Raw genomic sequence first — 17,723 nt, 5'->3', positions numbered from 1 at the left:
CAGCCTGGAGTTAAGAAGGGCCCAGGGTCAGAAAAGCGTCGAAAGGGGTTAATAGGGGTCCAAGATTATTGGGTTTTTAGTAGAGGGCTTAGAGGACAACACAACCTAGTACAGGTGTGTGCTGTGTATAGGGGAGCGCGGGGTGTGTTATTTTGGAATCCATGCAAGAGGGTACCTATGGAAGCGTCATGGGGGCTCCAGGTTCCCTGCAAGGGTCGGTATTGAACAGCTGCTTGGAGCGGTCAATACTGGTGCGGGTCGAGGTTTCTCTGATAGCGGTCAGGGCCGTCTTGTTTCACTAGGGAATCAGACAGTCCCTAGTTTGGAAAGACAGGGGCGGGTACCGACGCCCTTCTCACCTCGGTCTGACCCTGGGGCGCGGGTTGAGACGTCTCCCGGAGCCCCCGCCCACTGAGTGGCGCTCCCCGGGGGCGGAGCGTCGGCGGGTCCCCCGGAGGCGCAGGATCGGTGCCGGGCTGGCGCCCCCAGCGCCGGGGTTGAGGGAGGCCGGGCTCCGCGCGGGGCTGGGAGGGGGGCGCGGAATCAGGGCTTTTTAGGACCCAGCGCGGCACCTCCCTCCGGGGGCGAGTGCGGCTGCGCGCGCCGTGTGCCAGTGTCCGGAGAGCGGCGGGCTGGACGCGGACCGCGCGAGCGAGCAAGCGAGCCAGCTAGCCGAGCAGCAGCCCCGGCAGCAGCGGCGTCGCGGCGGCGGCGGCCGCTCCGCGCCTCGCCTCCCCGGCCTCACCAGCCTTGCCTCGCCGCGCCCGGACCCGCCACCCCCGCCTCCCCGGTCCGACCGCCGCGGCCCCCTCGCCTCGGCCGGCACAGCCAACAGCCTGCCACAAGCAGGGCGCAGAGGCACCGGAGTCAGTGCCCGCCGGCCCCGCAGACGGAGCCCAGCCCGGAGAACCCTTTCCCGGCTCCGCGGAGCTCCGCAACAGTCCCGGAGCTGTCCCTTCAGCACCGCCGCCGGAGTCGAGTCGGAGCGCAGCCCAGCGGAGAGCCCCAGGTCCAGCCGGAGCGCACCGAGCGCAGCGCTCCGCAGCAGGAGCACGGAGCAGCAACCCTGGTGCCCCTGCCCAGGGGGCCCGCCATCTCCCCCGAGAGGCGGGGAGAAGGAGCGAGGAGGGCGGGCGGGCGGGCGCGCCCGCCGCCGGCGGGGAGCAGGCAGCCAGGCAAGGAGAGGGAGGGGGCCGGAGTCCGCCCTGCGCAGCCGGTCCACGCAGGGAGGAAGGCAGCGGGCATCCATCTCCCCCACGCCGAGAGCGTGCTGCGGCGACCACCTCACAGCAGAGCGCGAATTTCCAGATTCCTTCTCCTCCCCTCCCCTCCCCCTTCCAGGGGCTGGTCTTTGACCGGCCCTGGAAGCAGCTGACCTTCCCCCCAAAAGCTTTGTGTCGATTTCTCCATTTTCCCGCTGAGATGGGGACGGGAGCCCGGCCCCCCCACCCTCTTTTCCCTCCTCCTGGGGCTCGCCGCTGAGCGCCGCCGCCCCCTTCCTCCCTTCCTCCTCCCTCTCTCCCTCCCTTCTTTCCTCCTCTGCCTCCTCCGCAGCCGGACCAGCTCCCTCCCACATCTGGCGCCTAGAGACCCTGGGGATCCCGCGCACACGCCCTTGGACCAGCACCCGACAGAAAGCGCCCTGAGGGGCTTGAGTCGCTCTGGGGGTAGCCAGAGCCGAGGTCCTCTGTCTCCCCGACGGCTGGGGGGAGGGGGGAGGAGGTCGCGCGCCCCCCTCCCCGGCGCCAACTCCCCCTGGCGGCCGCTCCCATGGGTGTCGCTGGGCCGCGCCATGCCTAAGGAGGCGCCGCGATGGGCCAAGGGGACGAAAGCGAGCGCATCGTGATCAACGTGGGCGGCACGCGCCACCAGACGTACCGCTCGACGCTGCGCACGCTGCCCGGCACGCGGCTCGCCTGGCTGGCAGAGCCCGACGCCCACAGCCACTTCGATTATGACCCGCGCGCCGACGAGTTCTTTTTCGACCGCCACCCGGGCGTCTTCGCGCACATCCTGAACTACTACCGCACTGGCAAACTGCACTGCCCTGCCGACGTGTGCGGGCCACTCTACGAGGAGGAGCTGGCCTTCTGGGGCATCGACGAGACCGACGTGGAGCCCTGCTGCTGGATGACGTACCGCCAGCACCGCGACGCCGAGGAGGCGCTGGACAGCTTCGGCGGCGCGCCCCTGGACAACAGCGCCGACGACGCGGACGCCGACGGCCCCGGCGACTCAGGCGACGGCGAGGACGAGTTGGAGATGACCAAGCGCCTGGCACTCAGCGACTCCCCGGACGGCCGGCCCGGCGGCTTCTGGCGCCGCTGGCAGCCGCGCATCTGGGCGCTCTTCGAGGACCCCTACTCATCCCGCTACGCGCGGGTAAGTGACAACTTACCCATCTGAAGAGCGGGGCGGGGAAGTCAAGGTCCTCTGCCTCCCGAGGGCAGGGGTGGATTCGAAAACTGGTGCCTAGGGAGTCAGAAGTGAAAGGGGGGTGTTTGTGCGTGCGTGTAAGCGACAGAGTGACTCTCCTGAAGGGTGACTAGCTTTGTACATATGTAAAGTCTGTGTCTGTATTACAAATTTAATGTGTATGGGTGAGTATGAATGGGTGTGTTTGTGTGTATGAGTAGATTGTGTGTGTATATTTATGTAAGTGTGGTGGTGTATATTTGGGTGGGTAAGGTATGTAGTGGGAATGAGTGAGCATGTGTGTATGTTTGAGTGTGCAGGAGTGCCTGTGTGTGCATATTTGCGTCTCTGCAGGTGTACAGGGTGAAAGTGTGAACTGTCCTTTAGATGTTGGTGTGGGGAGGGAAGCTACAGCCCTTCTTCTCTCCCAGCTAAGGGCCACCTGGACCCAGCCAGGGCCCACAGAAGAGGGCTTGAGACCTGGTCTGCTGCCTGAGAGAGAGACCACCCCTCCCCAGGGAGCAGCTTCAGGCCATGGGGAGATGGCCGAGGGGGAATGTTTATGGATAATTAATTGGTAGCTAGTTGGGGAGGGGGCTGTGATCCCTCTGAGACCTGCTCCTGGGAACAGAGCCTGTCCTTCTGCCTTGTCAAAACGAGAGGGTGCTTGAGGGGGCCACTGGGCTTCTGCCTATGCTTCCTCTCGGACCTGCTGGGGCAGAGAATGGGTCTACGGGGGGATCTGCGAGGACAAGTTTTGTGAGAGGTGGGTGTGTCTTCATCAGCCACTCCCCTTTAGTGACAGCAGCTTGTTGCCAGGGAGAAAGGGCACCCTGCTGCCGACCTTGGCCCCTCAGATGGCCTCTCTGACCACTTTCCTCAACTATAAAATGGGAGAGGGGGTCTGGTAAATTCTAAGCGTCCTTGCTGCTTTAATTGAGCCCCAAAGGGAGACACCAGCCATCTACGCTGGAAGCCATCTACGCTGGAAGACACGTCTTGCTTTTGCTGGGCTCTGTTCTCAGAGGCCTGAACCAAGGCTGTGGCATGAGGGGAGGGGTCAGAGTTGGGATTTAAAGCAGAGCCTCTCCCCCATGTGTGAGCTACCCACCAACCCCCTACCAGTCCAAACACTGCCTCTGCTGCCCCACTCTCCTCCACTGCTCCACATCCCATGCCTCCTGCCCCCTGGAGCCCAGGGATGGAGGTTCGGGCAGGGGAGGGGGCAGGAGTGTCTGCCCAGCTGACTCCAGTGGGCAAAGGGGACTGGAGGGTGGGCACTGAAGTGTCCATGGCAGAGAAAGGCTGTGTGTAGGCACAGGCCTGGTGGATGTGTTACTGAGATAAAACACTCAATGTTTTAGCATCTGAGGGAGGGGGCAGCAGGTCTTATATATTAAACCTTAGCTCAGATGTGCATGTGTGTGTGTTTGGGGGAGCACAGTAATAGGGAGAGAGTTAGCCCCCCTGTTTTGAGGACCCTGCCCAAGGTCACCTGGGGAGTTAGAGGCCAAGCAGGATTGGAACCCAAATCTCCTGGGACCCCATCCTCCACCGCGCTGGCCCCCAGCTCCCTGCCATCTCCAGAGTGGACTGAGACGCTCGGGGGTCTCCCCTCCCCTCCCCTCTCCTGACAGAGGCCACCAGAGCCAGGGGATTATGTAACTGGAGGCTATGGCTGAGCTGTGGGGAGGGGCAGGAGGAAGGGGACTGGGAGGTTGAACTGGCACATGTGGGGCGGGGGGGCATGCGGGGCAGAGGCCTGGGTTAGAGCAGCTGCCCATTCAGCCTGCATTTGACCTCGGACAGCATCTCACCGTGACCACCACCCCTTTGGCCCCAGAAGCAGAGTAGGCCCAACTTCCATAGGGTCCTCTCAGCTTTCGGGCTCCCCAGCAAGAGGCTGGGTCCCCCCACCCCTCTCCTTGGGCTCAGCTTTAGGGCTCTGGCCTGTGCCCCTGAGTTTCAGGATAGGCAGGGGTCACGTGGGGCACGTTCCAGCCCTCTGCCCTGTCCATCTCCTCCCACTGGCCGTTCCTCTGCTTTGGGGTGGCCGTCACCCCATGCAGATAAATGGGTTGGATAAATGGGGCCTTGTTGGGGTACAAAACCTTACGGAAAAGTCCTGGCTCTCTCCAGTGTCCACTGAAGAGCAGATTCTGAGGGAGAAGCTGGGCAGTAGGTTGGGGGGTGGAGGTGGGTTGGAAAGTGTCATCCCACAGCCTATCTGTGCCACCTTCCTTCCCCCGTAGGCACACAGGGCTGTTCTAGCTCCCTTGGGTGACAGATGAGGACACTGGGGCCTGCCCAAGGGCACGCAGGAACTGAGGGCAGAGCCTGGATTAGAACCCAGGCTTCCCGCTGCACGCCCGGCTGGCCTAGCTGCATTGCGCTGCCTCTCTGCAGCGCATCTGCGCAGAGCCCAGCCGGCTGCCCGCCCGCCCTGCCCCCTCCATCGCTGCTCCGCCACTGCTGTCACCTTTGTTTACCCCTCCCCACGCGTGCCCCAAGCCGCCTCAGATTCGTGGGTGGGGATTTTAATGTTTATTCTGGATTCGAGACCAGAATCCTGTGTGTGACACTGTAGATGTGCATGAAAGAAAAGCTGTATGTGTGAGAATCTGTGTAAGAGAGATTCTGTGTGGGTGTGAGAGGTTCTTCATGCATGTGAGAAAGACCATATGAGTGAGACTCTGGGAGTGTGTGTGTGTGTTTGTGTGTGTGTGTTGAGACTATGTGAGAGAGATTCTGTGAGTCTCTGTATCAGAGAAATTCTGTGTGAATGTGAGGGAGACAGATTCTGTGTGTTTTGAGAGATGGACTTCGTGTGTGAGAATGAGACTGCGTGGGAGAGAGTGCGTATATGAGAGAGAGAGACTGTATGTGTAAGAGAGATGCTGTGTGTGTGTTTGTGTGAGAGGGAGAGAGGGAGATTCTTGGGGTGTGTAAGAGACTTGAGGTGAGTGTATTTCTGTGTGTGGCAGGCGTGACACTGTGAGGCCTTGCATGTGAGGCTGTGTGCACGAGCCCATCTGTGTGTGAGGCTGTGTGGGGTGAGGGCCCAATGTGTGACAGGGACCGTGTGTAGTGAGGGGTGTGTGAGACGGAAGCTGTGTGTGAGAACCTGGTGTCAGTGTGGCTGTGTGTGCTCGTATGTGAGAAGGCCCTGCATCGTCTGGGTGTGTGTGCCTTGAGGAAGACGAAACTCCAGACCAGCCTCCTGCCTGCTGCCTCCATCTCCTGGGACTCCTGAGCTGCCTTAGGGAGCGGTTTTGCACCCCATTCCCCATCCTCAGTGGAAATACTGCTCTAGCTCAGGTCAGTTGTTGGTGCACAGGCCAGGCAGTGAGGCCACCCCTCTGCAGGCCTTAGCGGTGGCCCTGGGAGATAGGGGCTACTTGGCTGGGGTGGAAGGTCCCATCTGAGCGCTTCGGGAGTGACTGTACTAGCTGGAGCCGCGGGTTCCCTGGCCCCTCTCTCCTCGGGTTTCCTGGGCCCCCAGCCCAAGGGGGTAAGGGGTGAGGAGGTGAGCCGGGACAGGATAGCCCAGCTTGTCTTCTGGGGTGAGGGGTGCTGTCCCAGACGCAGAAGCAAAGGATGATGATGACGCTTTGCGGTAAGGGCTTGAAGGGGCTTCCTGGGACTATGCGAGGGAGAACTACCCCCAGGGGAGGTAACACTGGGACCAGCTTTGAGGGGCAAGTAGGAATTAGCCAGGCGAGGGCAGGGAACGGCAGTGCTAGCACGCAGAGCTGTGGAGATATGGGAGCAGGCAGGGCTGTGCTGGGGCAGCCCTGGCTTGAAACCTGCCCTCCTGTCTTCCCCGGGGACCAGCACGGGTCTGAGGCTCTTGGCTTTTATCTATGATTTTCATGTTGTCATCAGGAACATTGTTGTGTCAGGTCACACACCACCAATGGCAGTCCCTGCGCTGCAGGCCAGAGAGTATCTTGTGTGTGTGTGTGTGTGTGTGTGTGTGTTGATATCTGTCCCCCAAAGTCCCTTGACTTTCTAATGACAAAGAAGAGGCAATGGCCGCACGCTTGGGAAGCCCCTCCTCCACTACCCCATTGCTCAGCTCTCCTCTGATGCCAGGTCTGCGTCTCTCTGCCTTGTCCTCACCTTTTTGGGACCTGATGTAGTCCTCTCCCTCCTCAAATCCCTGGGAAGGAATCTCACCCGGAAGCTGGGATGCAGAGCCCAGCCAGAGACTTCTGGTTGTCCCTTGGGTCCCATCTGACACCGGGCTCTTGGCCTGGCTTGGCGTACAGAGGGAATGGGGACAGAGAAGCTATCAGGAACTTCCTAAGCATCTTGCCCCCCACCTCAGAGCCCACTCCCCCAGGTCAGGGCCCCACTTTGAGTCATGGTAACACGTGAAGGAGACCCATGAGCAGTGGAGAAGGGCTGGGTGTGTTCCCCTCCTGCCACCCCAAGTGCTCCCCACCACAGTGTGTCCCCCATTCAGTGTTTTTCTCCTTCCCACGATGCTTTCACAGGTGTCCTCGTGTCTTTGAATGGTACTCCAGCCCCCCACCAGCTCCCCTCCCAGTAATGAAAATCACAGACCAAGTGTCTTCTAGTCAGAATCTTTCAGCCTCTTCGCCTCTAAAATGGGCATAATGATAGAATGTGTTCCGGAGGGTTGATGGCAAGAGTAACTGAGTTATCTGCATCTTGGCGCAGCGCCCCAAGCCGCAGGGCCTGACATGCAGTAAGAGGTCAATAAACGTTGGCTGCTGTTATTACTCCTTTTGGTTGGATTATCCTTTTACTTCATGACTCTCTCTAGACTCCATCCTTTGCCCTCTGTCTCCATGTCCACTGTCCTGGTTCCAGCCACCACTGTGTTCCTCAGGCCCACCTCTCCTGCAGCTTCCTGACTGCTCTCCCAGCTCCAGCCCCTGGCCCTTCCATTTCATCCTCTTCTTGGCAACCACAGAGGGCTCTTCAATTCACAGATCTGTCAGCTCACCTCCTTGCCTGCTTAAAACCCTTTGGTGCTTCCCCGGCCCATAATGTAGCCCTCAGGCCCTGCCTGCCTCTCTAGGCTCCTCTGGCCTGGCTCTCTCCATCACTCTCTGAGCTCCAGTCATCCTGGCCTCATTTCAGTTTCTTGCACATGCCGGGTCTCCCAGCCTCAGGGCCTTTGCATAGGCTGTGCCCTCTGGAGCACTCTTTCCTCCTGGCTTGCCCCTCTTTATCCTTGACATCCCACCTCAAACATCAGTTCCCTGGCAATGGCTTCCTGGACCCCACAGGTTGGGTCCAGAACCAGAGTCCTTCCCTTCGGAGAAGTGAACTAGTTTGTAATAAAATGTTCATTAGCAGCCTTGCTTGATTCCAGTTTGTCTCCCACTCCGGAGTCTAAGCTTCTTACATACTCAGTATAATAGGAGGTATTATTAGGACACATGAGGAGGTTGAAGCCCATCCACCTCAACTGGATGAGGAGTGCTTTATCCAAGGTCACATGTGAACACGCTACTTGGGGACTGGTTCAGAAACCCACGTCTCTAACTCCTGGCTCCGTGGCTGGGAACCCCATCCACCTTATGACACCTCAGGGAGTGTCTGGAGTCTGGTTCTCTGGGGGCAGGAATCTGTGCTCCCTAACTCTGGGCGTTCTGACTCTGCCAGAGCTTTGGAGGAGATTGGCTTGATCCTCCCAGAGAGGGAGGCGTGTTTCCTCAGAGGTGGGGGAGGGGGGCTGGTGGGGGCTCTTTCCAGGGCCCACTGCCTGGACCAGGGATCTCGGGGCCTCCCAGGGCGGCTGAATATAGTTATATGGCTATTCTGAGCAGTCTCATGACCAGTGCATTTGCTCTGGACCAAAAGGTCAAGCCGCTGTCTCCCATCAGCCCCCGGGCCAGCCTGGCCACACCCCTGGCCTGAGCGTCCCATCCCTGGGTGCAGGCTCCAGGGAAAGGGGGGCCTGAGAGGCTCCAGGGACAGTTAGATGCCTGATCCTCGTTCAGGGGAACCACTTGTGTGGGAGGGACCACCTTTCACATGCACGGGACTGTTGGGTACTCCCAGGCCACCTCTAGCCACTGCCCTCATCCGGTGGAGGAGGAAGAGGCTCAGAGCGGGGAAGACACTTGCCTAAGACCACACAGCCCATCAGCGAGGCTTGAACTCACACCCCAAGCCTCTTGGCCCAGGACCTGGCCGTTTGCATTTCTTTGGGCTCTCAGTTTTAAAAGAATATCAAATCCTACCTGGGCACACTGTTCTCCTTACTTACACCTCCGATTTCCTCCCTTGAGTGAGGGAGAATCTGCAGTTACCTGCCCTCCCACCTCCCTTCCCCACTCCCCTCCCAGGGCCCAGTACAGCTGGTCAAGACCTCCCTCAGCCATTCAACCCAGACTTGGTCCAAATCCTGTTATCATCCCCCAAGCAGGATTTTCCAGAAGCCCCTTCCTTTCTTGAGTCACAGTACTAATGGCCGCTGTTTACTGAAGCACTTACTACGTGTCAGACAGCCTTAAGGGTTTGACGTGCATGTTCTCATCTAATTCTCATCCAAACTCCCATGGAACTGTACCATTATTATCATACCAATGCCACAGATGAGGCTGCTGAGGCTCAGAGAGGTTAAGTAATGTTTCCAAGGTCACTTAGCTCACGAGTGGTGGAGCGGCATTCAGCTGTGGGTCTGCCTGACCCCGGAGCTCTGTCCATAACCACTGGTCAGTACTGCCTCCTGTCACTGTTGCAGGGATGCTGGGGTGTGTGGCTTACTGTGGCTCCCACTCGGCTTTCCTTCTGGGTCCCGTCCTCCCTCACCAAAGACTCTTTCCCAAAAACCTGTCTGGGAATCCTGCTCAGAGAGTTCTAGCCCCTGAACCATGGCAGGTGAGGGTCCAGCCTGGTGGGGTAAGAGGGTGCTCTGGGAGCCCCCAAGAAGAGGGTTTTCGGAAGGGGCCTCTACTGCCCCCAGCAGCCGTGCAGGCAAACAGCAGGGGGCTTGGGAGGCTCAGAAGTTAACAGGCAAGAGGTGACGTATGGTGAGCATGCTGGCTCCTCAGCTCGGCATTCAAGGCCTTCTGCTCTGGAAGCTGGACGTGCGTCCCGCTGCTCCCTTCTGCCAGGCTCCCCGCTGGCCTCCTCATCTTCAGCCCTCATTCCAGCCTCTAGCTTTTGGCTCATCCATTCCCTCTCTCAGCTGAACATGGAAGCCCATCCCCTGAGGTCCCTAAGGCTTAGCCTGGCTGCTCCTGCCCTCACTGACCTCCTCTGGGAGTGAGGGGTCTGGGTTGGACAGGAAGTCCCCAGGCTTGCATGATTCCAGCTGGAGGTCAGTGGGTCAGCTCTGGGGGCCTGTGGCTGGGGACAGGCAGGCCCTCAGGCTTAGCACCCACCCAGGGACATGGAGAGATGAGGCCACAGACAAGACCCCAGTCGTAGGTATCAGGCAACTACACCAGAGCAAGATCTGTACCCAGGCCATTAAGCCAACCAGGCTTCCGTAGGCAAGTTCCATCGCCCCTTCAGGCTGCAGTTTCTCTCCCTGTGAAAGACAGAGGACCTTCTAGATGACCACCAAGTCCCTTCTCCAGTCTGACACTCCAGGAGTTTAAGAATTCCAGGCTGCAGCTTCCCGGAGGCGCTGTGGGAGCCAGGTTAGGCCTTCCCTATTTCTCCTTCCACATCCTCTCCAGGGCACATGCGAGCTCTCCCGGTACCAAGCGGGCAGGAGCCCAGGGATGGGGGTCTCAGAAGCTTCCTCCGACATTCGTTCAGGCCTGCTCTCATTCCTTCATTTAAGGCATAGGAAGCCCGTCCTGCCAGGGGTCGCCACGGACGTGGGGCCCCTGTGAGCCATCAGGCATGTAGACTCATCCAGCCCTCTCGTGGCACAGCCCCGGGGGTGCCACCTCTTTCCAGTGTGCTTGCTCAGGCCCAGGGGGTGGCACCTGCCGCCCTCTTCTCCAGACCCTTCTCTTGGCTGGCTGCCCTCCAGGAGCTGCAGAAAGGTGCACTCAGAGACGAGAGGCTATGCCAGGCAGTAGGGGCTGGAGCAGAGTGTGGGGTCCAGCTCCACTGGTGTAGGGGCGCTGCAGAGAGGGGGGCAGTGAGCTGTTGCTGTGCTGGATGGGCCGGGGCTGGGGTAGGGGTGTTTGTAATAGTTGCTATGGGGGCTGCAGGGGTGTTTGCTGGAGGACTCCCACCCATGGGTGACTCTCAGTTTACCTCGGATGCTTCAAAAGGTCAGGCTCCTGGGCTCTGTCCCTGGAGAATTTGACTGTTAGATCTGGGAGGAGGTGGTCAGGATGCTTACTCCACTCCCCGGAGAAGCTGCTACTCAGAGGGGGAGGCCCTGCCGTGGGGTCTGGGACGTGGGGGCTCTTGCTACTCAGTGTGGTCCTCTGACCAACAGCATCCCCGTCACCTGGGCACTTGTTAGAAATGAAGAGTTTCAGGCCCTGGGCCCCCACCCCCAGATCTACTGATTCAGAATCTGCATTTTAACAAGATCCCCAGATGAATCATACGCACATCAGATTCTGAGAAGTGCTGAGGCAGGAAACGGTTCCCAGGAAACGGTGGAGGGGAAGTATCAGGACACAGGCCTGGATGGGCGCGTGCGGGCTGACAGAACTTCACGGGTCAAGACATTGATCTTTCCTCACGCCCAAGACGTTGACATCAGGGCGATGTGCCTGGGGGGGTGATGCCCCAGCTCAGTAAATGACAGCCGCATCCATCTGGGTGCTCAGACCAAAAACCTCGACACCGTCCTTGATTCCGCTCTTTTTCTCACGCATCAGCAAATCCTGTCGTCTCCCGGACCCACATCACCTCCACTGCTACCTTCCTGGCTGAAGCCGCCATCTTCTCTCCCCTGGATCACTGTGAACCGTCCCCCCTGCTTCTGCCCTTGCCCACGCCTTCTGCACAGGGTAGCCAGGGCCCTCCTGGTAAAACACTCGTCAGATCTGGCCACCGCTGGGCTCTGCTCGTTCTGACTTCTGGTCTCACGGGGGGAGAAGCCCCGGTCCCTGCGAGGGTTATAAGGCTCCGCACGAGCTGCCCGCACCCCACCTCCCCCCCCTGCTCTCCTGCCGCTCTCTTGCTCAGCTCGTCTGGCCTCCTTGGTTTTCCGCCGGCACCGTGCTTCTGCTTCTGCCTCAGGACCTGTCCTCTTGCCCTGCTTTCCACCTGGAGCCTTTCCCCTCACTATTTTCTCCCTCGCCTCCTTCAGGCCTGGACTCTGATGTCTTCCTCTCGGACTGCACCCTTGCATTCCCTTCCCGCATTTTGTGCTTTCCCGTTTTCTCCTTGGCGTTTAACACCATCGAACCATATTCTACTCACTTACCTTGTTTATTGTCTCTTTCCCTCACTAGAATATAAGCTCCAAGAGGGCAGGGACTTCTGTCTCTTTTACCCGTTGTTCTGTGCTTGGCACCTAGAACAGGGCCGGGCACATAGCGGATGCTAAATACGTAATCACTGAGAGAATGGATAAGGAGGCCAGAGTTCAAGGCCTAGGTCAGACATCGGCATGACGCCTTTGAGCCTGTTCCTGGCTGTCCTACCCTTCTTTGCCTCACCTGGGAACACAATTCCTCCATCCCCCCAAGCCTGGAGCAGTGATGGAGAGGCAGAGGCTGAGGCAGTGATAGGAGAGCTGTAGTGCTCTCATCAGGACGTGGGGGGCAAACCGCAGTCAGGGCAGTGTCCCACTTGCTGCTGTCACCGCCCAGGGCCAGAGGAGGCTCTTCACGTCCTGGCCCTTCCATCTCTCCAAACTCCTGCTTCACTCTGCATCGACCCAACCACTACCCACAACCAGAGCTCAGAGGCTGAGAAACTATTTCCGAAAACCAGGACGCACAGCTCGTAGAATGGTGACGTTGCAGGGACACCGAGTTCCCAGGTACACTTGGTCCAGCCTAATGCCCACGTCTGACTTCCCTTGGGACTCTGTTTCTCCTGAAGGCCAGCCACGTTCTTTTCCTCCCTCTCCCTCTCCCTCCCCAACTCCTTCTCCGTCCACCTCCTTCCCTCCCCTTTCCCCTATCATTATTCCCTTTCCTCTGTCAGCTGTGTTCGTGGGAAGTTCTAGGCATTAGTTAGTGGTTTTCAATACAGACTCTTCCCCTCGAAGGCCTAGGATGCTTTTTGTCCCAAATCCCCCTGCTTAAAGCCTCAGTCATGTGCTCAGTAGAAAGTGCATGAGCTTCAGGGCCGGTCCCCACTTCCTGGCTACCTGATGTTGGCAACGTGCCCTGGAGCCCCATTATCTCCTAAGAGTACATATGGCCTCTCGAGCCAGGAGGCCTGCATTGGAATCCCGGCCCCACTTCCACTTCCCAGCTGTGTGACCTTGGACAAGTTCCCTAACCTGTCTGTGCCTCAAGAGAGGGATATTAATAGCACCTGACTCACAGGGAAGTTGGGAGGATTGAATGTGTTAAGCACTTAGCCCAGAACCCGAACCATAAGTGCTTAATTATCGTGGGTTCCATTATTGTCTTTTTAACAGCGCTTGGCTTTAGAAGAGCCAAGCCCTCACCTGTTCACCACCTGCTTCCTTTTTTCAGCAACTGACTCTCCCTTCAAATACCTCTCTAGGGATCCCCTCACCTACTTGGCCCCGGGGGCCACTTCTTCCAGAATCTGTCTCCCAGGGACCAGATTTCAGTGGTCATCCTGGAAGGCAGGCCTGGATTCTCTCTTGGTCCTGCCACGAGTCTGCTGTGTGTCATGGGCGGGTCATAGCCCTCTTCAGAGGGCTCAGTCACCCCATCTGTTGTCTTGGGCCACTCGGCCTCCCTCACCAGGTGTCAGGGGAATGAGAGCGATGGATGATGGAACTTCCACCTGCGGGGGGAGGAGGAGGGAGGGCCATTGACATCAGGCTCTGATCGGGAGCCAAGCCCGGGGACCTGAGATGCTGACAAGTGTGCCCGTGTGGTGGGGCTGGTGGACAAGAGCCATGCATCACAGCTCAGGGCGTTGAAATGTCTCCTCTTTACAGGGGATGCTCAGGCACAGCCAGCAGTGGCAGCGGGGGCCAGGCAGACCCCAGGAGCCTGGGGGCTAAGGCCTGGGGCTCCTGTTGGCGCCACTGGACAGTAGCCGTTCTGAGGCTGGGCTGCCCCGCCAGGCCAACGCCAGGCTGGGTGGGGATAAGCTAATAGTAGCTGGGGCAGCCCCACACAGCTGAGCTCATGGGGCCTCAGGAGCCAGCCTCACTGGGCCCAGGCTCTGATGCTGCTTCGGACCGGGCCACAGCAGCCAGAGGAAACTCACTCAAGCCTGTGCAGGGCCTCGGACGCCCCTTCCACCCTGGCTCAACCCAGACCCTTCCCCTGCCAGCCTGGCAACCCTATTCCTGCTCTACTTTGGCTCCTGCCTGTGAGCCCCTGGCCCACTGCCTGTGATGCGCCCGCCCACCACTTCCTTCCTTCCCCATCCACAGTGCAGGAAGGGACTGCTCTCCCTATACCCCTACTATCCACATAAAGACAGTCTATGTAGTTCCCCTGTCAGGGGCTGCTGTTAGCACTCATTCATTCATTCCACAAATATTTATTGAGCACCTACTTACTAGGTTGCTGGCACTGCTCTAGAAGCTGGCAGTAGAGCAAAGAATGAAACAGTCAAAAATCCCTGTCCTCAAGAAACTTACATTCTCACGCAGGGAGAATAAAAAGAAACAAACGGTTACATGGACTATACCCTGTGTCAGATGGTGAGGACAGCTTTGGAGATAGAAAGTGGAGGGAAGACACAGGAAGTGCCGGAGGTGGCAACTTAACTCATGTGGCAGGGAAAGTCTCCCTGAGCAGGTGACGTTTCAGCAAAGACTTGCAGGCGGAGAGGGAAGGAGACATGTGGCATCTGGGGAGCAGGGCGAGCAGGACATACAAAAGTCCTGAGCGGGCGTGTGCCTGGGGCTCGAGCACAGAGGGAAGCCAGCGTCCTGGGCTGGGCTCGGAGAGCCAGGCAACAGCGGGAGGTCAGAAAGAGCAGAGCTCCCCACAGCCCCCTTGGGCCCCCGACACTGGGCACCGCCTGTGTGTACCCTCCCAGCTCTCAGCCGTGCTCACGCCTGCACTGCCGTCCCCTCCCCTCTCATGGCCACAGGGGCTGCACAGTCTGGACCTCCAGGGAGCCGGGCCTCAGGGAAGGGCTCCTGCCTCACCACAATCCAGGGCCTCCGTCCTCCTCTTCCTAAAGGCCAGCTGTGCCCAGGGGGAGACGCTGGGGCCACACAGGGCTGCCACCAGGCTGGGGTGAGCTGCTCTCTGAGGGGGTGTGGGGCTGGAGGGAGACTGGAGGGGGCCAGTGGTGAGGGGCCCTTCCAGGCAAAGGTCCTGTCGGCACTTGCCGGTGGCAGAGCCCTCGCTCCGGGTGCGCCGAGAGACATGGTTAGTGTGGTGGTGACGGGCCAGACTGGAGCCAGACTGCGGGGCTCCGACTGCCAGGGTCCAAACCTGGCTCCGCCGGCCGTGAGCCCTGTGACCTCGTAGGCCTCGGCCACCTCGGCTGCAGAGGGTGCTCTGCAGACGCTGGCCTCACCCGCCCGGGGGGTTCTGAGAACAGGGACCTGACAGCTCTGAAGACGGTCGCTGTAACGGTGGGGGGAGGCTTCGGTGGTTCCCCGGGGCCCTTCTCTGCCCATGCGGGTGGTAGAGCGGGGAAGTGGGACTCCCTTGGGCCTTGTCACCAGGGCAGGACTGAACGTATGTCAGACCAAGCCTCCCGCCAGGGCCACCATCTTAGCACTTAATGTTTTATGTTCAACCTCAGGGGCTCTCTGAGCCGCTGAGAGGAACACGGTCACCCGCTGGGTCACCTGGAGGCAGCCAGCGCCCTGGGCCGAGGGCAGGGCTCTTGGAAGCGCATGTGGCTGTCATCTGCTAAGGGCCAGCCCCGGGGCAGTGTGTTTCTCCTCGTGTTGCCATGGACGCTCCTAACTTGGCCCCTGACCAGCCCACACCCCTGGAGCATGGCCCTTGTCCTTCTGGGTCTTAGCACCCTCATCTACAACGCGTACATAAGGGCATCACCTGCTTCTCAGGGATGCTGGGAGAATCCACTCAGACCAGAGGCAGAAGGGTAGTTTGTGAGAGAGAAAATATGGTTCAGAACAAGGCTGTATGTGGGAGGAGACCAGATCCCAAGGGCAGGGGGAACGTGAGGAGGGGACAGGGTAGAGGCGAGAGCACAGGCCTTGGCCATGGCCAGGCCAGGGTTCTGGTGCCCCTGCCTCAGGGTGGGCTCGGGCAGGTGGCATCTGGCTGAGCCATTTCCTCCTGTGAAATGGGGAAGAGTCCCAGAGGGGCAGAGCCCCAGCACAGAGCCTAGCACGTGGGAGGCACTTAGCAGGTGTTGGAGCTGACTGCCTGGGGCACATCAAACCTGGTCCTGGGTTCAGATTCCCCAGGGGAGCTGATATAAGGAGGTCCTGGATGAGCCACAGAGACAGGGAGGCAGGCCGTGGAAGCCTCGTCCGGTAGCCCCATAACGTCAGGGGCACGAGCCGCTGTCACCAATGATATATTTAGTGACACAAAGATCAGAAATGCCAGCTGCTGGCTTCCCTTCTAGGCGGCAGGAATCGTGTCTCCCGAGGCCTGGGGGTCACCGAGAAGATATTTTTTCCCTGACGGGCAGTCTGGGGATCTGAGTAAACACCTCGGAGTAAGAAATCACTGTGGTTTGTACTGACGTGATGCGTCTTTCCGCTTTCATGGCTCTACGCAGACCCTGCTGTGCTAGCCTAGGAGATCCCACCCGTCCTGTCTTTGCAGACTGCCCAGCCCTGGCCTCCAGGCACACCAGCCGTTCCCCCAGGATATGCCCTAGTTCCCCTGCCTCCTGCCTCGGCTTATTCTGTCCGCTCCACCAAGAATGCCCTTTCTTCCACCTCTGCATGGCTAAGATGGAGCCGTCCTTCAAGGGCAGCTTGGAACAGGCTTCCCCTCTGGAGCCTTTCCCGATTCCCCTCCTGAACAGCTGCTCTCCCAGAGGACTTTTCCTGCCCTTGACCCCGCTACCCTATTGGGGTGACATGTCTCCCCAACCCAGCTGCAGCTTCCTAGAGGACAAGGACCACCTTAAGAAATGATAGTGCCTGTTACATAATATGGAATCAATAAATCTTTGCTAAAACAATGTACCTCACAACAGCCCTGTGAGGTAGAAGGATTAGATATTATCCCTGCTTTATTGAGGAAGGGAAACATGGCCAGGTCTTCTTGGGGAAAGTAAGAAGGTAAGCTAGAGCAGTGCTCGTGTTCCTTTCTGTGCTCTTATGTTTAGGTTCCATGGTCAAGAATGAGGTAGTTGGATAGACAGATGGGTGATGGACAAGTGGATGAAAGAATGGATAAAATGATGGGTGCGTGGGTGGATACGGATGAATGGATGGGAGGAAGGATGTATGAAGGGATACCCAGCTGGATGGGTAGCTTGGCGGATGGGTGAACAAATGGATGGATGTGAGGGTAGATGGATAAATTTCTAGTCTCTTGGCGTCAAGGCAGGAGGGGAAGTCCTACCTGTCACTAAATGAAAACATCCTAGAGGACGGGGTTTGGAAGCTGAGGACTTCAGGGTGGAAGGCAGGACGGAGCCACCCAGCCCCTGTGTGGGTTTGCTGGATGTGAGGATGGTTTGTGGAGTGAGGGAGCTGAGAGCTGGGGGCAGGGACTGACCTGAGGGACTGGCTCAATCTCAAAGGTGAGAGGCTCTGATGGAGCAGACCCAGGACAGGCTGGAGAGAAGTTACAGGCAGAGCCATGTGACAGGGAGGAGTTTTCCAGACAACCTGCGGCCACTGGAGGGCAGGCAGTGAGTGGGGGATTGGCCTCTGAACCCCAGGTCGCACTGAGCATAGCTGTGATTTCAGTCTGTTCCGGGGTGGGGAGGCCACTGTTCCTCCTCAGGTCCCCAGCCATGGTGAGCAAGGCCCCCCCGATGGCTCTGGCAGGAGGTGCTCAGCCCCCTGGCTGAGGAGGGGCCCCTCCTGAGGCCCTGGACGGCCCTTGCTCAGGGATACTGAGGTCCACGATCACCCAACTGCTTTTTTGCATCAATTCCCAAACTCTAGACGTGAGCTCCAAGACTTTCATTCTAATTGCCTAGCAAGGGCCAGTCAAGGGCCCACAGACACAGGGGGCCAAGAGTTGAGCTTGGCAGGGCCTAGTGGCTTAGCTGGGAGCTAGCTGGGAGCAGACTCTTCCCGCCGGAGCTAAGGCTCTCCCTTTGCACAAGGTACAGTGCTGAGCACTCCAGGCCCCCTCCCCAAGCCCGGCTCTAGTGTTCCCCAGCACCGGGCTGCA

General features: G+C 59.0%; 1 protein-coding gene across 1 annotated transcript in view; it reads left to right on the top strand.

The window, feature by feature from the left end:
• The first annotated feature begins 612 nt into the window (after positions 1-612).
• KCNC1 (potassium voltage-gated channel subfamily C member 1) overlaps positions 613-17,723 on the top strand; it is a 45,779-nt gene continuing 28,668 nt past the window's right edge. Inside the window, exon 1 of the mRNA XM_067749706.1 lies at positions 613-2,382. Within this exon, the coding sequence (XP_067605807.1) occupies positions 1,813-2,382 (570 nt within the window). The 5' untranslated portion in view covers positions 613-1,812. The remainder of the gene's footprint in view (positions 2,383-17,723) is intronic.

The sequence above is a fragment of the Pseudorca crassidens genome, chromosome 9, assembly GCF_039906515.1.
Source record: "Pseudorca crassidens isolate mPseCra1 chromosome 9, mPseCra1.hap1, whole genome shotgun sequence".
Lineage (NCBI taxonomy): Eukaryota > Metazoa > Chordata > Mammalia > Artiodactyla > Delphinidae > Pseudorca > Pseudorca crassidens.
The sequence above is the reverse complement of the archived record's forward strand: the minus strand, read 5'-3'. Positions and strand labels throughout refer to the sequence as shown.